General features: G+C 47.1%; 1 protein-coding gene across 3 annotated transcripts in view; it reads left to right on the forward strand.

The window, feature by feature from the left end:
* FGF12 (fibroblast growth factor 12) overlaps positions 1-26,778 on the forward strand; it is a 926,229-nt gene that overhangs the window by 523,995 nt on the left and 375,456 nt on the right. The window contains exon 1 of one of the 3 annotated variants that reach the window (XM_063916446.1): positions 5,757-6,969. The exons of the other annotated variants lie outside the window; for them this stretch is intronic. Within the exon in view, the coding sequence (XP_063772516.1) occupies positions 6,771-6,969 (199 nt within the window). The 5' untranslated portion in view covers positions 5,757-6,770. Of the gene's footprint in view, positions 1-5,756; positions 6,970-26,778 lie in introns of those variants that run through there. 3 annotated transcript variants of the gene reach the window in all.

The raw sequence follows: 26,778 nt of genomic DNA on the forward strand, positions 1-26,778 counted from the left end.
AGAAAACGGCCCAGATGGAAATCTTCAGTAGGAGCATTCTTGGCTTCACACCAAGATACATACTTCCGCCAGATGCAGTGATAATGTTTCGCCGTCACCTCCTTCCTAGCCTTAAACAGAGTAGGGATGACTTCCTCCGGAATACCTTTCCCCGCTAGGATTTAATGTTCAACCGCCATGCCATCAAACGTAACCGCGGTAAGTCTTGGAACACGCAGGGCCCCTGCTGCAATAGGTCTTCCCTGAGAAGAAGAGGCCACGGATCTTCTGTGAGCATTTCCTGAAGATCTGAATACCAGGCCCTTCGAGGCCAATCCGGAACAATGAGTATTGTCTGCACTCTTTTTCGTCTTATGATTCTCAGTATTTTTGAGATGAGCGGAAGAGGGAACACATAGACCGACTGAAACACCCATGGTGTCAGCAGGGCGACCACCGCTACTGCCCGAGGGTCCCTTGACCTGGCACAATACCTCCGAAGCTTCTTGTTGAGGCGTGACGCCATCATGTCTATTTGTGGAAGTCCCCACTGACTTGTTATCTCTGCAAAAACTCTTGATGAAGTCCCCACTCTCCTGGATGGAGATCGTGTCTGCTGAGGAAGTCTGCTTCCCAGTTGTCCACTCCCGGAATGAAGACTGCTGACAAAGCGCTTACGTGATTTTCCGCCCAGCGAAGAATCCTGGTGGCTTCCGCCATTGCCACTCTGCTCTTTGTCCCGCCTTGGCGGTTTACATGAGCCACAACTGTGACGTTGTCTGATTGAATCAGAACCGGTAGGTCGCGAAGAAGATTCTCCGCTTGTCGTAGGCCGTTGTATATGGCCCTCAATTCCAGTATGTTGATGTGTAGACAAGCCTACTGGCTTGACCATAGTCCTTGAAAATTTCTTCCTTGTGTGACTGCTCCCCATCCTCGGAGGTTCGCGTCCGTGGTCACCAGAACCCAGTCTTGAATGCCGAACCTGCGACCTTCGAGAAAGTGAGCACTCTGCAGCCACCACAGGAGAAACACCCTGGCCCTGGGGGACAGGCTTATTTTCTGATGTATTTGTAGATGGGACCCCGACCACTTGTCCAGAAGGTCCCACTGAAATGTCCTCGCATGGAACCTGCCGAAGGGGATGGCCTCGTAGGTCGCCACCATTTTCCCCAGTACTCGAGTGCATTGATGGACTGACACTTTTTTTCGGTTTTAACAGGTCTCTGACCATGTTCTGGAGTTCCTGGGCTTTTTCCATCGGGAGAAAAACCCTCTTTTGTTCCGTGTCCAGAATCATGCCTAAGAAAGATAGCTGAGTCGTTGGAATCAACAGTGACTTTGGTAGATTTAGAATCCAGCCATGCTGCTGCAGCACTCTCAGGGAGAGCGACACGCTTTTCTGCAATTGATCTCTCGATCTCGCTTTTATCAGGAGATCGTCCAAGTACGGGATAATTGTGACTCCCTGCCTGCGCAGGAGCACCATCATTTCCGCCATTACCTTGGTGAAAATCCTTGGGGCCGTGGAAAGCCAAAACGGCAACGTCTGAAACTGGTAATGACAGTCCTGTACAGCGAATCTCAGGTATGCCCGATGAGGTGGATATATGGGGACATGAAGGTATGCATCCTTTATGTCTAGTGACACCATAAAATCCCCCCCTTCCAGGCTGGAGATAACTGCCCAGAGCGATTCCATCTTGAAATTTAACTTTTTCAAGTACAGGTTTAGGGATTTTAGATTTAGAATGGGTCTGACCGAGCCATCCGGTTTCGGGACCACAAACAGGGTTGAATAGTACCCCTACCCCTGTTGAACTAGGGGAACCTTGACAATCACTTGTTGTTGACACAGTTTTTGAATTGCAGCTAAAACTATCTCCCTTTCTGGGGGAGAAGCTGGTAAAGCCGATTTGAAAAATCGGCGAGAATGCACGTCTTCGAATTCCAGCTTGTAGCCTTGGGATACAATTTCCATCGCCCAAGAATCCACATCTGACTGAATCCAGATGTGGCTGAAGAGTCGAAGATGTGCCCCCACCGGCGCGGACTCCCTCAGTGGAGCCCCAGCGTCATGCGGTGAATTTAGTAGAAGCCGGGGAGGACTTCTGCTCCTGGGAACTAGCCGTAGCAGGCATTCTTTTCCCTCTACCCTTATCTCTGGCGAGGAAGGAAGAACCCCGACCTCTTCTGGACTTATGCGACCGAAAGGACTGCATCTGATATTGTGGTGTTTTCTTTTGCTGTGGGGGAACATAAGGTAAAAAAGTAGATTTACCCACGGTAGCTGTGGAAACCAGGTCCGCGAGACCTTCCCCAAATAAAACCTCACCCTTGTGAGGCAAAACTTCCATAGGTCTCTTTGAGTCGGCATCACCCATCCATGGGCGGGTCCACAGGGCTCGCCTAGCAGAAATCGCCATGGCGTTGGCTCTCGAACCTAACAGCCCAACGTCTCTCGAAGCGTCTCTCATATATAAGACTGCGTCTTTAATGTGACCTAAGGTCAATAAAATGCTACCCCTATCTAGGGTATCAATGTCAGATGACAATGTATCTGCCCAAGCTGCTACAGCGCTACAAACCCAAGCCGACGCTATTGCCGGTCTGAGCAAGGCACCCGTATGTGCATAAATTGATTTTAAGGTAGTTTCCTGTCTGCGATCAGCAGGATCATTGAGGGCTGCCGTGTCTGGAGACGGTAGCGCCACCTTTTTGGACAAGCGCTTTAAAGCCTTGTCCATCCTGGGCGAGGATTCCCACCGTAACCTGTCCTGTACAGGGAAAGGATACGCCATAAGAATTCTCTTGGGAATCTGCAGTTTCTTGTCTGGAGTTTCCCAAGCCTTTTCAAATAACGCGTTCAGCTCATGAGATGGGGGAAAGGTTACCTCAGGTTTCTTTTCCTAAAACATGCATACCCTCGTGTCAGGTGACAGAGGAGTCATCTGTGATATGCAAAACATCTTTTATTGCAATAATCATATAATGAATACTTTTGGCCACCCTTGGGTGTAACCTCGCATCATCGTAGTCGACACTGGAGTCAGAATCCGTGTCGGTATCAGTGTCTGCTACTTGGGACAGGGGACGTTTCTGAGACCCTGGAGGGCCCTGTGATACAGCCAAAGCCATGGATTGATTCCCTGTCTTTTCTCTGGACTCTACTTTGTCCATTCTCTTATGTAATAAAGACACATTTGCATTTAAAACATTCCACATATCCAGCCAATCAGGTGTCGGCGTCGCCGACGGAGACACCACAATCATCTGCTCCACCTCCTCCTTAGATGAGCTTTCCGCTTCAGACATGCCGACACACACGTACCGACACCCCCACACACTCAGGGATATATATATATATATATATATATATATATATGGAGACAGTCCCCCAATAAGGCCCTTTGGAGAGACAGAGAGAGTGTATGCCAGCACACACCCAACGCCAACGGACACTGGAATAAAATCCCAGTCAGTACAGCGCTTTTATAAATATACTCACTGCGCCAAATAAATGTGCTTCCCCCCCCCCCCCCCCCCCCCCTCTTTTTTGCCCTCTGTACTTGTGTTCAGCAGGGGAGAGTCCGGGGAGCCAGCTTCTCTGCAGCGTGCTGTGGAGAAAATGGCGCTGGTTAGTGCTGAGGAATCAAGCTCCGCCCCCTTACCGGCGGGCTTCGATCCCGCTCAAATCTTTATACTGGCGGGGTTTTTTTGCAATATACTGCCTCCGCAGTATATATCTATGCCAGTGTCCCTAGAGGGTTAATAATTGCTGCCCAGGGCGCCCCCCCTGCGCCCTGCACCCATACAGTGCCGCCAGTGTGTGTGTGTGTGTTGGGAGCAATGGCGCGCAGCGTTACCGCTGCGCGTTACCTCATAGAAGATCAGAAGTCTTCTGCCGCCTTTGAAGTCTTCTATCTTCTCATACTCACCCGGCTTCTATCTTCCGGCTCTGTGAGGAGGACGGCGGCGCGGCTCCGGGACGAACGGCGAGGGTGAGACCTGCGTTCCGACCCTCTGGAGCTAATGGTGTCCAGTAGCCTAAGAAACAGAGACTATCATTTAAGTAGGTCTGCTTCTCTCCCCTCAGTCCCACGATGCAGGGAGCCTGTTGCCAGCAGTGCTCCCTGAAAATAAAAAACCTAACAAAAAGTATTTTTTCAGAGAAACTCAGAAACTGCAGTGCACCCAGTCTCCTCTGGGCACAGGATCTAACTGAGGTCTGGAGGAGGGGCATAGAGGGAGGAGCCAGTGCACACCCATCTAAAGTCTTTAGAGTGCCCATGTCTCCTGCGGAGCCCGTCTATACCACATGGTCCTTACGGAGTCCCCAGCATCATCTAGGACGTAAGAGAAAAATGGTGAAAGCAGCACTTCTACAAGTGCCTCGTTGACAGGGACACCACACCCATGTCAGTGAGGCAGCTGTGATTGGACAGCAGCTCCAGTGCTGGATCCGCTGTCCAATCACCCATACGCAGCGGGTAGAAGCGGCGGCGGCACCCGCGGTGACTGGCGGGAGCAGGGGCTGGGCCCTGTCCTCGCATGTCTGCTCTGGCTGCTGGCTGGAGGTGAGCTGCTGCAGAGCAGAGAGGAGCATGATGGAGCTGACTTACTTGGGCCGTCATGATGACTGTGATGTGTGCCTGTGATGTGTAACACTGCAGTTAGCGCTGTCCACAGGGAGAGCATTCGGGACCTGGGAGCAGCAGAGAGGAGGTGAGTCCTGGCAACACACACACCACACCACACACACCGTCTCCCCAGCCTATGACCTCACAGCACGTCACTGGTTTCTATGTAATACTGGTAAGTCTAGTTTGGAATGAGTGAAAGGTTTTGGGGCCCGCTTATCAATAATCGCATTTGCTCTACGATCTGGGAGAGGTATTAGCAGCACTCAAAATTCCATTGCAGGATGCGATTACACTGCCCAGATGTATGAAAGTGCACATGCAGGGACAGGGGCTCCAAAAGGAGCCTTTCCCTGTAATGTGTTCATTTCAGTGCCGGGACTCCTGTGCATGCATGGTATGCTGACCACACATGTGTGGCGGCCATTGCTGGGCAGGGAGGACCCTCTCCCGATGCTTTCTGCGAATAGTAGCCCATAGGCTACAGCAGCACAATGCCATCTTCAGAGTTTGGTAAATCTGACAGCATCGCATAACCTATAGAAAGCTATGGGGCTGCAACTGCTGTTGAAAATGGAGAGATCGCAGCAGATCGATTCAATCTTTAAACATGAGGGTAACATATTTGCGGAGAATATACTGCAAATATTTATTGATAAAGGTCTCTGAGAGGGGGCAGTTTTTTTTTTTACGATTGTTTAGCGATTTTCACAAAGCTATTTTCTCTCCATAACACACATGTTCAGTGTGATGGTATGCAGTGTACATCTTCCAGCTGAACAGGAGCTGAAAAGGGATGTTAGGAATATGCTCTGTGGTATGCACTGGCACTTTGGTCGATAGAGTTTCTGTTATTAAGGAGCCTGTGATGCTGTTATCTGGGACTATGCAGGGTTTGTGACACTTTTCATATGTAGCTAAAATGAATCCAATGCTGCAGCTGTGTGTAAATAAACTATATGTAACTACTGTAGCCATCATTTCACCGAGAGTGCACTATGCACAGTATGAGGCTGCTGTAACTGCAGCAGGTGCAGCGATAGTATTGCTCAGACACTGCAACTGGTGTTAATGCACACATCAGCCAGGCACACAGCTGCAGCAGCCCAGTCACCGAGCCCCAGCCCCACGCGTGGGTTACAGTGCGGGAAGCCAGGGGACAGGCTGGATGGGAGCTGCAGTTCCCTTGGACTGCCGGTGAGAATTTCTCATCCACACCACGATCACGTAGGATTGCGTAGAGAGCACAGATAGGGGAGACAGGAGAGACACGGCTAAGCTGCAATACTACAGCAGCCCCTGCTCTCCTCCAGGTGAATGACCCCGTGGGGCTTTCCCACTCCCCTCTTTGCCACCGTCACCAGTGGGCTGCAGGGATGATCGCCTGACTTGCACTGTGCCCCATACAGAGGAGTGATGAGAGTGACACCCCGGGAGGAGACACGAGGGGGGTGCTGCCGGGGCTCATTCCTCCTGCCAGCCTGAGCTGCAGCGTGTCAGGAGCAGAGAGTGAGGAGGGAGATAATAGTATTGTGGGGAAGTTGTGCCAGTGCCCCCCGGGACCGCTGGTGACATAGGGAGACACGGCCACACACACAGCCATGGTCCTGGGGCAGGCAGTACAGCGTACATGTGCCGGCTGCGGAACTCGGGACGTCTGACTCCCCCCTGCCGCCCCCGGGACTGTGACCCGCTGCTCGCACACCCGGCATGCTTGGAGCAGAGCAGTGATAACCCCCGGGACTCGCTGTGCAGCAGGAACACCCGGTGAGGCGCTGCCTGTGGGATGCTCCGCAGGACCCCAGCTCTGCCCGTCACCCAGGGGGCTCTCCGCGGGCGGCACTGACCTGTTGGGGATCTGGAGAGCGTAGATGCCGCGCCGCTGACGACACTCACACACACTGTCGGGGCCCCGCACTATGGGGTAACACGGATCGGGAGATGGGACGGAGCCCCGGGATAGCTGTGTAACTGCCGCACTCCGGCGTCTGAGCTCTGCGCTCACTACTACTACTACTGCTGTCTGCTGCTGCTGGGAACGGGCGTCCACACTCCTCCTCATCACCCGCACTACTGTAAAGCGGGCAGGGGCCGCCCCGCGGGGGTCGCGGACTCAAATTCCGGGGCACCTGGGAGGCGCCTGCGAGAGCCATGGCTGCGGCTATAGCCAGCTCTCTCATCCGGCAGAAGAGACAGGCCCGGGAGTCTAACAGCGACCGGGTGTGCACGTCCAAGCGCCGCACCAGCCCCAGCAAGGACGGGCGCTCCCTGTGCGAGAGGCATGTGCTGGGAGTGTTCAGCAAAGTGCGCTTCTGCAGTGGCAGGAAGAGACCGGTGAGGAGAAAACAAGGTCAGTGAGTGTGAGTGAGGGGGACATCTCACATGTCTGCACCTGCTGTGTGTGTCAATGCATCTGAGTGTGAGTGAGGAGGATGCTGTGTCTCTGCCCTTGCTTTATGTGTCAGTGCACCTGAGTGTGAGTGAGGAGGATGCTGTGTCTCTTCACCTGCTATGTGTGTCAATGCACCTGAGTGTGAGTGAGGAGGATGCTGTGTCTCTGCCCCTGCTGTATGTGTCAGTGCACCTGAGTGTGAGTGAGGAGGATGCTGTGTCTCTGCACCTGCTGTGTGTGTCTGTCAATGCACCTGAGTGTGAGTGAGGAGGATGCTGTGTCTCTGCACCTGCTATGTGTGTCAATGCACCTGAGTGTGAGTGAGGAGGATGCTGTGTCTCTGCCCCTGCTGTATGTGTCAGTGCACCTGAGTGTGAGTGAGGAGGATGCTGTGTCTCTGCACCTGCTGTGTGTGTCTGTCAATGCACCTGAGTGTGAGTGAGGAGGATGCTGTGTCTCTGCCCCTGCTGTATGTGTCAGTGCACCTGAGCGAGTGAGGGGACATTTCTCTTAATTATATATACTGTATATGTAAGTACATGAGAGAGTGACCTGCATCTATGTCAGTACATGAGTGTGTGAGTGAGGGAGCATGACATCTGCTATACCTGCCTCACACCGTATACCAGCATTTCCTGGCTGCAGACTATGCACATCTTACTACCATTATATAGACCTCTGCCATCCCTGCCGGTATCCCCTATCCACAGCTCATAATATGCACTCAGTGTGTCACACTAGTGTATACTTACTATATTGCTCATTACCATTACAAGTGCACATTTAAGTCTATATACAAGTTAGTGCACTTGCAAAGTTTTCTCTGCCGATGAGACACACCTACTATTCTGTAGTTTATTCAGTGAATACAATCACATAGCAGTGCAAATTAAACTACCAACATTTTCCCCTTACACTCAGAATGTGTTCCCTCTGCTAATAGCATAATGATAGACATGCAGTATGTAATATACAGTACCAGAGGCTGTCTCCATGCCCCCTGTCTGCACCAGATCTACACACACTACTCGCCTTTCCTTTATACAACCAGAAGGTCACATCATTATCCTAAACACAGCTAATCACACTCTTCTTCCCGGGCAGAGCAGTGACACATCCCTATACTATATCACATGTTCTCTATATGCACATTTCTGATACTTGTGGTTTTATTTTCATAGAAATTACTTTTTAAACATACAGGTGTTAATGATCCCTGGCCTGTGTGAATATAATCTACTGTATTTGCACAATATCAGCAAAATCAGCTGTATGGTATAATTATCTTGATTAAACTACGATTATATTTAACATTTATTTACATATGATGAGCACACTCCATTGCGCTTTAAAATTGGGCATGTTTATTAATTGTTTATAACATAATAGTCTCATCAATTGTTATTAAGATTTTTTGTAGCTGCAGTAAAATATTTATTTGTTAGCTGGTAGAGAAAGTGCTACATTTTTAGTTGAGATTTAACAAAAGTATTAATAAACAGAATATTTTTAAAAGTTATGTTTTTTCTTTTCAAATGTGCTACCACTTCACTATGCAGAGTATTTGCTCTATGGTTAGTATAACTCTTCTGTCTTATCTAAACACCTTACAGTATACTAAGATCTGTAAGTTGTAAAAAGTAATAATAATAATAATAATAAAAAAAAAAATTTGCAATAAATTATATTTAATACGTATCAGATATTTAAAAAATATTTAACTGCTAGTTTTCCTTTAAGCGCTAAATGCCATGTTGCACATTACATTACAAATTTAATAAGTCCACTTCACTATAGCATCTGTATCCAAAATATGCAGTGTTTTAAAGCTTTTAAAGGATTTTAAAGAGAGAATGTTACATTTTACATTGTTGATATATTTCTGATTGACCTCTATTAATTTGGTAAAAATCGGAGTAGTTTTCTTTAACTGGGCATAGGGATCATTGATCCCTTCGGTCATTTGTATTTTTAAAAAGCACTGCATTTGGTCAAACAAGAACACTGCATTGCAAACCTTAATTTGTGAACCAGAATTATTGGGTGTTTTTACCGATGATTGGGCTTCTGTGAGCTTTGTCCTATACTTTAAAGTGTTACCACCAGCAATAGTGCTTGTTTTGCTTGTAGTAAAAACCACCTGTGGTAAAAATTGCCTCTTTCTTCATTTATCCCTTCTCCATGCCTCCGCAGGCTCCATCACACCGCTTGTTCTGTTAACTCAATCTAAAGAAAGCATAAGAAAATCTTTGATTAATAACGTTTTTTTTAATGGTTACTTTTTTTTATAATTTTTTTTTATTATCCTACAGTAGTGGTCTGCGCAATTCTACAGAAACTTATACAGTCTTTAGTTTCTTAATAAATTGTAGGTTTTGATAAGTATACGGCTATGTTTTTCTGAAGGGTCAGTGCTCTACCTGCTGATTTTTAGAGGTCATGCAGGTCAGCGCCAATTTACAAATAGGCTCAAGGACCATTACATTTTTTATTTAAAAATTTATAATTGACCATTTCCAGTCTCATTTGCATTAAAATTCACTCCAGTTGTTGACATTATTCTTACTAAGAGCACAATTGTTCAACCAAATTTTAACCTCAGGGTAAATGTATTTGATGGGAATTTGCAATACTTTGCATTATTAGTTTGCATGAATTAGTACTGGAATGGTCCCCATTTTTTTTTTTTTTTTTTTCATTTCAAAGCAGTAGCATATACTTCTGAACATCCTTTAATTCTCCATAATGTCAAATGTTTTGTGCCTTTAATTTTGTTAATAGTTGGCTTTAATTAAGATGAGAGAGCAACATAACATGAATCTCTCACAGAGTTTGACATTCTGCTAAGTCAGTATGGCATTTACAGTCAAATGTATATTTATAATAGAGAACTAATATAATATTTATAAAGTCAAGGTCTCCTATGTTGGGTTTATGCACTTTGAATACCCCAGGACAGGGTTTCCCAAACATATTCCTCAAGGCAACCTAATAGTCCATGTTTTAAGGCTATCCATACTTGTGTGCAGATGGTGTAATCATACTGGCTGATGTACTTATTAAGTCACCTGTGCTTAAGGATGGATAACCTTACTACCTGGACTGTTAGGCTGCCTTGAGGAGTGAGTTTGGGAACCACTGCCCCAAGGAGACTGATGCAGTAGTATGGGATGGTGCCAGTTCTTCACTACAATATAAAATCTCACCACTTGTGACTAAATCTAAACCCTTGCAACATAATTATCTAGAAGACATAATAAACCCATGTCCTTGTAGAGGTCATTTAACAAGGTGTTCTGTCGCAAATGATTTTCATTAGTTTTTACGCATTTGTGACATTTGTTCAGTGTTCGGTTGATGAGGGGTACGCTACATTTTTCTAAAAGCATAACGCTAATAAAACTGTTCTCTAGATTCCTGTATGTTATATAAAGAATGAGGAAACGTATAATGTGCAGGTGTTATCTTTGTGTTTACAATAATTCTTTGTGAGCATGTGAATGCAAATGCGTAGCAGTCAGATCAATAATTGATCAAAATCGTTCTAATATTAATGGGGCCACAGGAAGATCGGTCCTGATAATAACTACAGTCTTTGATTGTTGCAGTTATCAGTTGACTGTAGTAAGTGGACCCCATGCAAAACATACCTACCTATCTGGAATATAGCGGTACAGTCCCTATTTGAGGACTCTGTTCCACTGTCACAATCAGGACTGTATTGTCCAGTCGCCGGGCCATTGGTAGGTATGTCCGTGCATATGGCAGTGAAAGAATGGTAGAGGAATGGGAGATAGATATCATGCCTCCAGTGGTGTGCTCACACTCGCTTAGTAATGTGTCCTTGCTCCCTGTCTTGATCAGATCCCCTCCTAATACTGGGATGTATAAGAAAAGGATTCTTTATGTTAATGAAGGACAGGATAGCTATGTATTGTGCTTTCATAAAAACAGATATTGCAGACTTTGCAAATAGTTTCATGAAAGGTTAGAGGTCTATTTATCAAATTATCTATTTATCAAATTAATGATGTCCTTAAAACATGCAGAAATTGTTGTTTCTGCTTGTTTAAGGCAGAATTAAGGATTACAACTTTTTAAGAAGGCTATAAAACTGGAAATATCTGAGACAGCCTGTCCTGAACCACATAATTCACAGCAGAAGTTCCTCATAATTTTCTGTGGGAACGTTGTTATAGGGATATTTAACAAGCTTTGAAATATTTAGCTTTTTGGAGCATGTCTCTGTTAGTTAATGCCATCTAAAGATGTTGTTAGCCACTTTCCTCTATGGGGAAAGCCTGGCTAGAAAGGGTTATTTCTCTGACGTCCTAGTGGATGCTGGGAACTCCGTAAGGACCATGGGGAATAGACGGGCTCCGCAGGAGACTGGGCACTCTAAAAAAAGATTAGGTACTATCTGGTGTGCACTGGTTCCTCCCTCTATGCCCCTCCTCCAGACCTCCGTTAGAATCTGTGCCCGGCCAGAGCTGGGTGCTCCTAGTGGGCTCTCCTGAGCTTACTAGAAAAGAAAGTATTTATTAGGTTTTTTATTTTCAGTGAGCTTCTGCTGGCAACAGACTCAATGCTACGTGGGACTAAGGGGAGAGAAACAAACCTACCTGCTTGCAGCTAGCTTGTGCTTCTTAGGCTACTGGACACCATTAGCTCTAGAGGGTTCGAACACAGGCACCTGTCCTCGATCGTCCGTTCCCGGAGCCGCGCCGCCGTCCCCCTTGCAGAGCCAGAAGAACAGAAGCTGGAAGACGACGAAATCGGCGGCTGAAGACTCCTGTCTTCATTAAGGTAGCGCACAGCACCGCAGCTGTGCGCCATTGCTCCCAGCACACTTACACACTCCGGTCACTGTAGGGTGCAGGGCGCTGGGGGGGGGGGCGCCCTGGGCTGCAATTGAGGTACCTTTGGCACAAAAACATACATATATACAGTCTAGCACTGTATATATGTAAAACCCCCCGCCATTTTTTACATGAAATGCGGGACAGAAGCCCGCCACTGAGGGAGCGGGGCCTTCTTCCTCAGCACACCAGCGCCATTTTTCCTTCACAGCTCCGCTGGAAGCAGCTCCCCAGGCTCTCCCCTGCAGTATCCAGGTACAAGACGGGTTAAAAAGAGAGGGGGGGCACATAAATTTAGGCGCAAATCAATACAAAAAAGCAGCTATTGGGAAAATCACTTATTAGCAGTGAAAATCCCTGTGTTATATAGCGCTGTGGTGTGTGCTGGCATACTCTCTCTCTGTCTCCCCAAAGGACTTTGTGGGGTCCTGTCCTCAGTCTGAGCATTCCCTGTGTGTGTGCGGTGTGTCGGTACGGCTGTGTCGACATGTTTGATGAAGGTTACGTGGAGGCGGAGCAAGGGCAGATAAGTGTGGTATCGCCCCCGTCGGGGCCGACACCTGATTGGATGGATATGTGGAAGGTCTTAAATGACGATTTAAACTCCTTACATAAAAGGTTTGATGACGCTGCAGCGTTGGGACAGCCGGGGTCTCAGCCCGCGCCTGCCCAGGCGTCTCAGAAGCCGTCAGGGGCTCATAAACGCCCTCTATCTCAGATGGTTAACACAGATGCCGACACGGAGTCCGACTCCAGTGTCAACGATGATGAGGCACATTTACAGTCTAAAATGACCAAGGCCATCCGATACATGATTATTGCAATGAAAGATGTATTACACATTTCTGAGAGTAACCCGGTTAATACCAAGAGGGTTTATATGTTTGGGGAGAAAAAGCAGCCAGTGACTTTTCCCCCATCTGATGAATTAAATGAATTGTGTGAAGAAGCGTGGAGTTCCCCTGATAAGAAATTAGTGATTTCTAAGAGGTTACTGATGGCGTACCCTTTCCCGCCAACGGACAGGTTACGTTGGGAAACATCCCCTAGGGTGGACAAGGCGCTGACACGCTTATCTAAGAAGGTGGCCCTGCCGTCTCAGGATACGGCCGCCTTAAAGGAGCCTGCGGATAGAAAGCAGGAAGCTATCCTGAAGTCAGTGTATACACACTCTGGTACTCTACTGAGACCTGCTATTGCTTCAGCCTGGATGTGTAGTGCTGTAGCAGCGTGGACAGATACTCTATTAGACGACATAGATTCCCTCGACAGAGATACTGTTTTGCTAACCCTGGGCCCTTTCAAAGACGTCGTCTTATATATGCGAGATGCTCAGAGGGACATTTGCCTGCTGGGCTCTAGAATTAATGCTATGTCCATTTCTGCCAGGAGGGTCTTATGGACTCGGCAATGGACAGGAGATGCTGATTCTAAAAAACACATGGAGGTTTTGCCTTATAAGGGTGAGGAGTTGTTTGGGGAGGTCTGTCGGACCTCGTGTCTACAGCGACAGCTGGGAAGTCCATTTTCTTGCCTCAGGTTTCCTCACAGCCTAAGAAAGCACCATATTATCAAATGCAGTCCTTTCGTTCCCAAAAAGGCAAGAGGGTCAGGGGTGCATCCTTTCTTGCCAGAGGCAGGGGTAGAGGTAAGAAGCTGCACCATGCAGCAAGTTCCCAGGAACAAAAGTCCTCCCCTGCTTCCACTAAGTCCACCGCATGACGTTGGGGCTCCACAGGCGGAGCCAGGTGCAGTGGGGGCGCGTCTCCGAAACTTCAGCAGCCAGTGGATTCGTTTACAGGTGGATCTCTGGGCTATACAAATTGTATCTCAGGGATACAAGCTGGAATTCGAAGCGACTCCCCCCCGCCTTTACCTCAAATCAGCCTTGCCAGCTTCCCCCATGGAAAGGGAGGTAGTGCTGGCGGCAATTCACAAGCTGTACCTCCAGCAAGTGATTGTCAGGGTCCCCCTCCTTCAACAGGGAAGGGGTTACTATTCCACAATGTTTGTGGTACCGAAACCGGACGGTTCGGTGAGACCCATTCTGAATCTAAAGTCCTTGAACACTTATATAAAGAAATTCAAGTTCAAAATGGAATCGCTCAGAGCGGTTATTGCAAGCCTGGAAGAGGGGGATTTTATGGTGTCGCTGTACATCAAAGATGCTTACTTGCATGTCCCCATTTACCCACCTCACCAGGAGTACCTCAGATCTGTGGTACAGGACTGTCATTACCAGTTCCAGACGTTGCCGTTTGGCCTGTCCACGGCACCGAGAATATTTACCAAGGTAATGGCCGAAATGATGATACTCCTTCGGCAGAAGGGAGTTATAATGATCCCGTACTTGGATGATCTCCTCATAAAGGCTAGGTCCAGGGAGCAGTTGTTGATCAGCGTAACACTCTCTCAGGAAGTGTTACTACAGCACGGCTGGATTCTGAATGTTCCAAAGTCGCAGCTGATTCCTGCGACGCGTCTGCTTTTCCTGGGCATGATTCTGGACACGGAACAGAAGAAGGTGTTTCTTCCGGTGGAGAAGGCCCAGGAATTAGCATCTCTGGTCAGGGACCTCCTGAAACCAAAACAGGTATCGGTGCATCACTGCACGCGAGTCCTGGGAAAGATGGTGGCTTCATACGAAGCCATTCCCTTCGGCAGGTTCCATGCAAGGATCTTTCAGTGGGATCTGTTGGACAAGTGGTCCGGATCGCATCTTCAGATGCATCGGCTGATCACCCTGTCCCCCAGGGCCAGGGTGTCTCTTCTGTGGTGGCTGCAGAGTGCTCACCTTCTCGAGGGCCACAGGTTCGGCATACAGGACTGGGTCCTGGTGACCACGGATGCAAGCCTCCGAGGGTGGGGGGCAGTCACTCAGGGAAGAAACTTCCAAGGGCTGTGGTCAAGTCTGGAGACTTCTCTACACATAAATATGCTGAAATTAAGGGCCATTTACAACGCCCTGAGTCAAGCAGAGCCCCTGCTTCGAAACCGGCCAGTGCTGATTCAGTCAGACAACATCACGGCGGTCGCCCATGTAAACCGCCAGGGCGGCACAAGAAGCAGGATGGCAATGGCGGAAGCCACAAAGATTCTTCGATGGGCGGAGAATTACGTGAAAGCACTGTCGGCAGTGTTCATTCCGGGAGTGGACAACTGGGAAGCAGACTTCCTCAGCAGACACGACCTCCACCCGGGAGAGTGGGGACTTCATCAGGAAGTCTTCCAACTGATTGCAAACCGATGGGAACTGCCACAGGTGGACATGATGGCGTCCCACCTCAACAAAAAGCTAAAAAGATATTGCGCCAGGTCAAGGGACCCTCAGGCGATAGCTGTGGACGCCCTAGTGACACCGTGGGTGTACCAGTCGGTATATGTGTTTCCTCCTTTTCCTCTCATACCAAAAGTACTGAGAATAGTAAGAAAGAGAGGAATAAGAACAATACTCATTGTTCCGGACTGGCCAAGAAGGACTTGGTACCCGGAACTGCAAGAAATGCGCACAGAGGACCCATGGCCTCTGCCTCTCAGACAGGACTTGCTGCAACAAGGGCCCTGTCTGTTCCAAGACTTACCGCGGCTGCGTTTGACGGCATGGCGGTTGAACGCCGGATCCTAGCGGAAAAAGGCATTCCGGATGAAGTTATTCCTACGCTGATAAAAGCTAGGAAAGACGTGACAGCAAAACATTATCACCGTATATGGCGGAAGTATGTTGCTTGGTGTGAGGCCAGGAAGGCCCCTACAGAGGAATTCCAGCTGGGTCGATTCCTGCACTTTCTACAGTCAGGGGTGACTATGGGCCTAAAATTGGGGTCCATAAAGGTCCAGATTTTGGTCCTATCCATTTTCTTTCAAAAAGAACTGGCTTCACTGCCTGAGGTTCAGACATTTGTTAAGGGAGTGCTGCATATTCAGCCCCTTTTGTGCCACCAGTGGCACCCTGGGATCTTAACGTTGTGTTGGATTTCCTGAAATCCCACTGGTTTGAGCCACTTAAGACCGTGGAACTAAAGTATCTCACGTGGAAAGTGGTCATGCTGTTGGCCTTAGCATTGGCTAGGCGTGTGTCGGAATTGGCGGCTTTGTCATGTAAAAGCCCTTATCTGATCTTCCATATGGACAGGGCAGAATTGAGGACTCGTCCCCAATTTCTCCCAAAGGTGGTGTCATCGTTTCATTTGAACCAACCTATTGTGGTGCCTGCGGCTACTCGGGACTTGGAGGACTCCAAGTTGCTGGACGTAGTCAGGGCTTTCAAAATATATGTTTCCAGAACGGCTGGAGTCAGGAAGACTGACTCGCTGTTTGTCTTGCATGCACCCAACAAGCTGGATGCTCCTGCTTCGAAGCAAACTATTGCTCACTGGATCTGTAGCACGATTCAGCAGGCTCATTCTGCGGCTGGATTGCTGCATCCAAAATCGGTAAAAGCCCATTCCACAAGGAAGGTGGGCTCTTCTTGGGCGGCTGCCCGAGGGGTCTCGGCATTACAGCTTTGCCGAGCTGCTACTTGGTCGGGTTCAAACACATTTGCAAAGTTCTACAAGTTTGATACCCTGGCTGAGGAGGACCTTGTGTTTGCTCATTCGGTGCTGCAGAGTCATCCACACTCTCCCGCCCGTTTGGGAGCTTTGGTATAATCCCCATGGTCCTTACGGAGTTCCCAGCATCCACTAGGACGTCAGAGAAAATAAGAATTTACTCACCGGTAATTCTATTTCTCGTAGTCCGTAGTGGATGCTGGGCGCCCGTCCCAAGTGCGGACTCTCTGCAATACGTGTATATAGTTATTGCTTAAATAAGGGTTATTGTTATGAGCCATCCGTTGAGTGAGGCTCAGTTGTTGTTCATACTGTTAACTGGGTAAGGTCACAAGTTGTACGGTGTGATTGGTGTGGCTGGTATGGGTCTTACCCTGGATTCAAAATTTCCTTACCTTGTAATGTCAGCTCTTCCGGGCACAGTTTCCCTAACTGAGGTCTGGAGGAGGGGCATAGAGGGAGGAGCCAGTGCACACCAGATAGTACCTAATCTTTTTTTAGAGTGCCCAGTCTCCTGCGGAGCCCGTCTATTCCCCATGGTCCTTACGGAGTTCCCAGCATCCACTACGGACTACGAGAAATAGAATTACCGGTGAGTAAATACTTATTTTTGATTTCTCCCCTGTGGACTGGAACGCTTCCTGATGCACATTGTATTGGTTTTGTTTTACACATGGGCAGCCAGTTGGAGAAGTACATACGATGTTAAATGGCTGGTTCCAAACTTGCAGTTAAAGCATTAGTAGGGCTATTCAAATGTTTGTCCTTTAGCGATAATTAAAGGGCACCCATTTTTGCTATTCAATTGTTCTGAGCTCCCTTTAATGATCACGCTTATCGCGCCCAGTTAGACTGGGTTTAGACACATAAAGGGCCATATGCAGTTGCAGTCGAATTGCTGCAAAGGTTGAAAAACGGGTCATTTTCGACAAAAAAAAAACCTGTCGAATTGGATTCGACAATGCAATACAGTACTTTTCGTCAAAAAACCTGCCGTTTCAGATTCGACATTTTAAAAATTCGACATGTCTGCAGTGGTAAAAATGCGGCTTTTCGACAAAAGTATATTCAATTGAAGAATGTCGATTCGACAGCAGTGCTTTTCGACAGTCATTTCGTCAATTTCAGTCCGCCTCATTTTGCTGGCGTGATCTAATAAATTTTTTTAAAAACGTTTTTTTTTGTTTTTTTTTTATTGCTAATAGCATATCTATTTATATTAGAAGGGATTATCTACTTGGTTTGTCTATTTATGAGCCACAAGTATTATTTAATAGATTTTTTAAAATAATATTTTTTTTTTTACTGACTTAAATAATATGGAGAGATCAGAGCATGTTTTTCAGTGGGAAGGGGTGGGAATGGGTTACAAATCCTGAAAAAAATGTGTGGGGTCCCCCCTCCTAAGCATAACCAGCCTCGGGCTCTTTGAGCCGGTCTTGGTTTCAAAAATACGGGGGAAAAAATGACAGAGGATCCCCCGTATTTTAACAACCTGCACCGGGCTCTGCGTCCGGTTCTGGTGCCAAAAATACGGGGGACAAAAGATGTAGGGGTCCCCCGTATTTTTAACCCCAGCACCGGGCTCCACTAGCTAGAGAAATAATGCCACAGCCGGGGGACACTTTTATACTGGTCCCTGCGGCCGTGACATTAAATCCCCAATTAGTCACCCCTGGCCGGGGTGGCTCCTGGTGTGAATAGCATTTGAATCTCACCCTAACAGTCCAGGGGCAAAATTTACTTAAGAATGATTTTGGTGTTTCAAGGGATTTGGCTTTCAATTTCCATGCAATTTCCATTCTATTGGGATTGAACAGATTTACTAAAGACCAAATCGAATGTCAAAGCGATTCTATTGCCAAATTCAACTCACATCCCAATAGAAATTACATTTCTGGAAAACATTGATGTTTTCCCATAGCCCAACATATAATACCCTCCTTTACTAAAGTTTGATTTGAAATCAAACTCTAAATCGAACTCCAAATTGAACCTCAAATTCCCAAATGTTTAGAATGATGTTAGACATTCAATGTTGGCTTCTAAACCTATTCTAACGGTAGGGAATTGATAGTGATGACTTTTTAAGCACCCAAATGCATATGTTAGGCAGTGTGGAAATAGTAATAATGTACTGTATGTCCAGGTTATGGTATGTTGTGCACAATGCAAATCACAACCTGATTGAGATAACTCTGGAGTATCAATCAGAGCACCATCTGTAGCTTTATAGTGCACATATTTATACTTACTAACATTATACTTATTCCATTAATGTGTAATAGATAGCACCAAAGCACAATGTTAGGCAATTTGGCTGGAAAATATATATAAATTTAAAATCGTGACTGTTGTTACTGGCTATTCGTATTCAAATCACGATGCCTACATCCTCAGCAATTTATCCCTGTCTGCAAAAATTCTTGTGGGACAAATGCCAGAGGGATGGTTGTTGTGTAAGATACCAGTATGTGCTAATAAAGCAGCTAATAGTAATTGATACTATGTTGTTCTAATTTGTTCCCCTACCACCAAAAAAGGTTATTTAGGCTATGGCTGTTGCTCTTGGCTTCTGACTCCATTATAAAATCCACAAACTCCTGCTGAGCAAAAGTATAAAGAGGCACATATCCATGACAGAATGCATCTTTGTTTAAAAAAAAAAAATATTCAGTAGGCATATTATTATTTCTGCAGCGGGGTACATTGGTTTCCACGGGGAAAACATTGGGGTGTAGAGATGGATCTTGACCCACAGGCACCAACAGGCTAAAGCTTTAGACTGTCCCAAGATGCATGGGGGCCTCCCCTATAACCCCACCTGCAGGCATTGGAGCTCAGTTTCGAGTTGTTGCCTGCAGAAGCAGGTCACTTAACAGGGGGACTGCACTGGGCATCCCTGAAAAAGCTTTCAGAAGATTTCAAGGACTGCAGCACTTACATGTCAGGGTGACATTCTGTGCTGCGGCTCCGTCATTGTCATGAAAATAATTATCTGCATTGCAAACGTGACTATGTGTGCCTGTATCTGCTATGTGATTTCACTGAGGTGTATCCCAGATATGTCTATCACTGTATACTGTACCATAGTGGACTAGGTGCGTCTGGGTCCATATATAGTGCGTCACAGTATTTACCTATTACGTGTATTCTACTGTCTACTCAGTCACATAATACTGGATTTATTTGCAAGTGGTGTGTACTGAGTACTCAGTCACATGCTAACGGATTTATTTGCAGATATTGTACTCTGTCTGGCTTCATCGTACTAAACCGCTCTCTGTTACATTTGTGTATAATGTCTAACATTTAGGGCAGTAAACCTGGGGACGCTCCTGCATCTTGCAGAGCATGCGCAATGGATTTACCTGAGGGGGAAGTTTTGTCTAATGGTCTGTGTACTGTTTCTCATACATCTCCCAGTTAGTCCGCAGCTTTTTTAACCAATCAGAAGCCGTCCTGGGCTGCGTTCTCAAACCTATTGGGTATTCTAATTGAACACTTTATGCCCTCTGTGGGACCACCTGTCACATTACAGTCACTGATGTCCCTATGGTCACTCCGCTTTGGGCGGGAAAATTTTTGCCTCATAGGTGTAGTGTATTACTCATTCCTTGGTCAGGCAAAACTCAAGACCAGGTCACTCTCGTGTCTCTGGGTCTTCTAAAGCGGGCTGCTACCTCCTCCATATCCAATAATCTCTCGGATATCTTATCTGAAGAGAGGGGGAATATGCTGTCCTGTCTGCCCCTATATTAGGTGTTGCTGACAAGGATTGTTCATTGCTATATGATGCCACTGCCCTTGTGGTTACTAGTAAGCAAATCCTTCAACTCACTGATGATCAGTGGATTCCCTTCCTGTGGTTAAGCAAATGCATATGTTCACACGTCAGAAGGTAATTAAAAGTCTATTACCACAATCTGACCATTAAGTGGATGTCCGACAAGACCCCTGGTCTAATCCTGGGAAGACCTTCACCCTTGCCGCAACGGGCATTAGCTTGCTATCCTCTCCCTGCAGAGTTATATAACATGTGAGTAATTCACTACTAGTGAACTAATGTGTCGCCCATCTCGGGTGCTGTTCACTCTGCCTGCCACCACTGTCCCCTCACTGTAGATACTGACAGATAAGTGTGTGGAGGGATGCCTGAAGTCTATTACTCCCTTACAGGTGTTGTACATAGACTCCCAGGATGCTTCCTTTGGACGCCGGGTTCTCATAACCGCTATGGCGCGTCCCCTCCCATGAGGAACTGCTTTAGGACATCCCCGATGTTTTCCCTGTGGAAACCAATGTACCCCGCTGCAGAAAAGGAGATTTATGGTAGATTTACCATTGTTAAATCTCTTTCTGCAAGGTGCATTAGTTCGACAGGGCGCCCACCCTGACGCACCTAGCGTCTATGGGTTTGTATGGCATTAGCCGCTGGACCCTTCTCCTGTCGTGAGAATGTGGTTCTATGTGACTGACATCTGCCTTCTCTTTTACCTGCTCCTGCATTGGACTGGTTAACGAAACTGAGCCCCAGTGCCCGTAGGCGGGGTTATAGAGGAGGCCCCAGTGCGTCTTGGGACAGTCTAATGCTTTAGCCTGTTTCTCTACACCCCAATGTTTTCCCTGTGGAACCAATGTACCTCGCAGAAAGAGATTTAACAATGGTAAGTCTGCCGTAAATCTCATTATTTGGCAAAAATGTTTGATATTGTGCTCTGCATCTGTTGCATAATCATGCATTAAATAAACTACTCCCTCCAGATTATGCAATAAACAGGGAGCAGGCAGAGGTTTTTTTTTTTTTTAGCAACAAGTGACTGTGCGCAGAAAGTGGGAGGCAGGCAGGAAGGCAGATTAGGCCTAAGCTTGTTGTCATCTATTTCAGCTGTAAGTATAAAAAAAGAATAATCACTTAGGTATTCATGTATAAAACAGTGTAAAGAGAGAGCTTCCCCTTTAATTAGTGTGCATGTGATATATTTGGACCAATAGGAAGCAATAAGGCAGTTCTGTTTGATTTTGCTGGGGATTTTAGTGGGGATTTGAGGTTCGATTTGGTCAAGGATTTCATAAATTCGACTCAAAATCGCTTCACAAAATCTACCAACATCTATTTTGATTTGAAAATTGAATGCAAAATCGATATTTAGTAAATAAGGGATTTTACATTTTTTTCAAAAGGAATCGATTTCAGTCGATTTTGAAGATTTATAAAGTGCTTTTCAAAATCGAATTTTGGTGAATATACCCCCAGGTGACTTAATTAGAACCTCGGTTATTTTGATTTAACCATCTGTGCTACAGTCTGGATATCACTAAAATCTGGACTGTTAAGGTGCTATTCAAATGATAATCTCCTTTCTAAAATGATCCCTGTTATTGCGCATATCGCACCCATAGTAATCAGGTATAGCTGCATAAAGGGTTGGGCGCCCTCGCTACCCCAGGAGTAGCAAGCTAAAATGATGATACCACACCCGTCAGCAGATACAAGATGGGTGTGTAAGGGGGTGAGAGAATTGAATACTGCCTCCGCCCTTTTAGTGTGCCTTGAGGACCGAGGTTGGGAATGCCTGTTCTAGATGTTCTGCCCAGTGCAGTCTAGATGCATGCCTCCATTATCTCAAGTTTCTGAGGAGACAGAAACATCTGAAGAGCATCACTGTGTAAAGTACTTACCTACTTTCTACTATTTATAGTATAGGTGTTCTGACGTTACTATATAATAATGTAATATATAGGTTAGCATAGCTTTAGTAAATAGAAAATGTACTTACTTGTATCTTAATCTCGTGAAAAGGGTTGTTTCTGCACGCCTTTTTCTCTAACGTCCTAGTGGATGCTGGGGACTCCGTCAGGACCATGGGGAATAGCGGGCTCCGCAGGAGACAGGGCACATCTAAAAAAGCTTTTAGGTCACATGGTGTGTACTGGCTCCTCCCCCTATGACCCTCCTCCAAGCCTCAGTTAGGTTTTTGTGCCCGTCCGAGAAGGGTGCAATCTAGGTGGCTCTCTTAAAGAGCTGTTTAGAAAAGTTTTTTTTTAGGTTTCATTCAGTGATTCCTGCTGGCAACAGGATCACTGCAACGAGGGACTTAGGGGAGAGATCTCCAACTCACCTGCGTGCAGGATGGATTGGGATCTTAGGCTACTGGACACTGAGCTCCAGAGGGAGTCGGAACACAGGTCAGCCTGGGGTTCGTCCCGGAGCCGCGCCGCCGATCCCCCTTACAGACGCTGAAGAAGACGGCAGAACGGAGGTCCGGAAACAGGCGGCAGAAGACTTCACAGTCTTCATGAAGGTAGCGCACAGCACTGCAGCTGTGCGCCATTGTTGTCACACGGCTCACTGACCTAGTCACGGAGGGTGCAGGGCGCTGCTGGGGGCGCCCTGGGCAGCAATATAAGTACCTTATTGGCAAAATAAATACATCACATATAGCCATTAAGGCTATATGTATGTATTTTAACCCAGGCCAGTTCTTAAAAACCGGGAGAAAAAGCCCGCCGAAAAGGGGGCGGAGCTTATTCTCCTCAGCACACAGCGCCATTTTCCCTCACAGAAAGGCTGAGGGGAAGGCTCCCATGCTCTCCCCTGCACTGCACTACAGAAACAGGGTTAAAACAGAGAGGGGGGGCACTGATTTGGCGATATAAATATATATTAAATGCTATAAGGGAGGAACACTTTTATAAAGGTTGTCCCTGTATAATTATAGCATTTTGGTGTGTGCTGGCAAACTCTCCCTCTGTCTCCCCAAAGGGCTAGTGGGTCCTGTCCTCTATCAGAACATTCCCTGTGTGTGTGCTGTATGTCGGTACGTGTGTGTCGACATGTATGAGGAAAATGTTGGTGAGGAGGCGGAGCAAATTGCCTGTAATGGTGATGTCACTCTCTAGGGAGTCGACACCGGAATGGATGGCTTACTTGTGGAAGTACGTGATCTTGTCAACACGCTGCGAGCCGGTTGACGACATGAGACGACCGGCAAACAAATTAGTACCTGTCCAGGCGTATCAGACACCGTCAGGGGCTTGTAAAAACGCCCATTTACCTCACGGACACTGACTCCAGTGTCGACGGTGAAGAAACAAACGTATTTTCCTTTAGGGCCACACGTTACATGTTAAGGGCATGAAGGAGGTGTTACATATTTCTGATACTACAAGTACCACAAATAAGGGTATTTTGTAGGGTGTGAATAAACTACTTGTAGTTTTGCCTGAATCAGATAAATTAAATGAAGTGTGTGATGATACGTGGGGTTCCTCCGATAGAAAGTTATGGGCGGTATACCCTTTCCCGCCAGAAGTAAGGGCGAGTTGGGAAACACACCTTAGGGTGGATAAGGCGCTCACACGCTTATAAAAACAAGTGGCGTTACCGTCTCCAGATACGGCCGCCCTCAAGGAGCCAGCTGATAGGAAGCTGAAAAATAGCCTAAGAAGTATATACACACATACTGGTGTTATACTACGACCAGCAATCGCCTCAGACTGGATGTGCAGCGCTGAGGGGGCTTGGTCGGATTTCCTGACTGAAAATTTTGATACCCTTGACAGGGACAAGATTTTATTGTCTATAGAGCATTTTAAGGATGCATTTCTATATATGCGTGATGCGCAGAGGGATATTTGCATTCTGGCATCAAGAGTAAATGTGATGTCCATATCTGCCAGACGAAGACACGACAGTGGTCAGGTGAGGCAGATTCCAGACGGCACATGGAAGTATTGCCGTATAAAGGGGCGGTCCATCGGACCTGGTGGCCATGGCAACAGCTGAAAAATCCACCTTTTGTTCCCCGAGTCACATCTCAGCAGAAAAGGACACAGTCTTTTCAGTCTCAGTCCTTTCGTCCCCATACGGGCAGGCGGGCAAAGGCCAGTCATATCTGCCCAGGGGTAGAGGAACGGGAAGAAGACTGCAGCAAGCAGCCCATTCCCAGGAACAGAAGCCCTTCACAGCTTCTGCCAAGTCCGCAGCATGACGCTGGGGCAGTACAAGCGGACTCAGGTGCGGTAGGGGGTCATCTCAAGAGTTTCAGCACGCAGTGGGCTCACTCGCAAGGGGACTCCTGGATCCTACATGTAGTATCCCAGGTGTACATTGGAAATTCGAGACGTCTCCTCCTCACAAGTTCCGGAAGTCTGTTTTACCAACGTCTACCTCCGACAGGGAGGCAGTATTGGAAACAATTCACAGGCTGTATTCCCAGCAGGTGATAATCAAAGTACCCCTCCTACAACAAGGGAGGGGGTATTATTCCACACTATATTGTGGTACTGAAGCCAAACGGCTCGGTGAGATCTGAAATATTTGAACACTTACATACAAGCGTTCAAATCAAGATGGAGTCACTCAGAGCAGTGATAGCGAACCAGGAAGAAGGGGACGAGATGGTGTCACTGGATATCAGGGACATTTACCTACATGTCCAAATTTGCCCTTCTCACCAAGGGTACTTCAGGTTCGTGGTACAGAACTGTCACTATCAGTTCAGACGCTGCCGTTTGGATTGTCCACGGCGCCCCGGGTCTTTACCAAGGTAATGGCCGAAATGATGATTCTTCTTAAAAGAAACTTGGACGCTTTCCTGATAAGGGCAAGGTCCAGAGAACAGTTGGAGGTCGGAGTAGCACTATCTTTAATAGTTCTACGACAGCACGAGTGGATTCTAAATATTCCAAAATCGTAGCTTTTCCGAGGACACGTCTACTGTTCCTAGGGATGATTCTGGACACAGTCCAGAAAAAGGTGTTTCTCCCAGAGGAGAAAGCCAGGGAGTTATCCGAGCTAATCGGGATCCTCCTAAAACCAGGAAAAGTGTCAGTGCATCATTGCACAAGAGTCCTGGTAAAAAAAAAAAAAAAATGGTGGCTTATTACGAAGCAATTCCATTCGGCAGATTTCACGCAAGAACTCTTCAGTGGGATCTGCTGGACAAATGGTCCGGATCGCATCTTCAGATGCATCAGCGGATAACCCTATATCCAAGGACAAGGGTGTCTCTCCTGTGGTGATTAACAGAGTGCTCATCTTCTAGAGGGCCACAGATTCAGCATTCAGGATTGGATGCTGGTGACCACGGAGGCCAGCCTGAGAGGCTGGGGAGCAGTCACACAGGGAAAAAATTTCCAGGAAAGTGTGATCAAGTCTGGAGAATTCTCTCCACATAGATGGAGCTAAGAGCAAAATTATAAGGCTCTAAACTTAGCAAGACCTCTGCTTCAAGGTCAGCCGGTATTGATCCAGTGGGATAACATCACGGCAGTCGCCCACGTAAACAGAAAGGGCGACACAAGAAGCTGGAGGGCAGTGAAAAAACTGCAAGGATTTTTCGCTAGGCGGAAAATCATGTGATAGCACTGTCAGCAGTGTTCTCTCCGGGAGTGGACGACTGGGAAGCAGACTTCCTCAGCAGGCATGACTTCCACCTGGGAGAGTGGGAACTTCATAGGGAAGTTTTTCCGCATGATTGTGAGCCATTGGCAAAGACCAAAGGTGGAAATGATGGCGTCCCGCCCGAACAAAAAACGGGACAGGTATTGCGCCAGGTCATGAGACCTTCAGGCGATAGCTGTGGATGTCCTGGTAACACCGTGGGTGTAACAGTCGGTGTATGTGTTCCCTCCTCTGCTTCTCATAACCAAGGTATTGAGAATTATAAGACATAGAGGAGTATGAACTATACTCGTGACTCCGGATTGGCCAAGAGGGACTTGGTACCCGGAACTTCAAGAGATGCTCACAGAGGTCTAAGGGCCTGGGGAGCTAAGAAGGGACTTGCTTCAGCAGGTACCATGTCTATTCCAAGACTTACCGCGGCTGCGTTTGCCGGCATGGCGGTTGAATGCCGGATCCTGAAGGAAAAAGGCATTCCATAAGAGGTCATACCTACCCTGGTCAAAGCCAGGAAGGAGGTGACCGCACAACGTCATCACCACATGTGGTGAAAATATGTTGCGTGGGTGAGGCCAGGAAGGCCCCACGAAGAAAATTCAACTAGGTCGATTTCTACACTTCCTGAAAACAGGAGTGTTTTGAGCCTAAAATTGGGGTTCTTTAAGGTTTTAAGTTTCGGCCCTGTAGAATTTCTTCCGAAAAGAATTGACTTCAGTTCCTGAAGTCCAGATTGTCAAGGGAGTATTGCATATACACCCCTTTTTGTGCCTCTAGTGGCACCGTGGGATCTCAACATAGTGTTGGGATTCCTTAAAATCATATTGGTTTGAACCGCTCAAATCTGTGGATTTGAAATATATCACATGGAAAGTGAACATGCTGTTGACCAATATCTCACATGGACAGTGACCATGCTGTTGGTCCTGGCCTCGGCCAGGCGATTGTCAGA

The sequence above is a fragment of the Pseudophryne corroboree genome, chromosome 4 (genome assembly GCF_028390025.1).
Source record: "Pseudophryne corroboree isolate aPseCor3 chromosome 4, aPseCor3.hap2, whole genome shotgun sequence".
Taxonomy (NCBI): Eukaryota; Metazoa; Chordata; class Amphibia; order Anura; family Myobatrachidae; genus Pseudophryne; species Pseudophryne corroboree.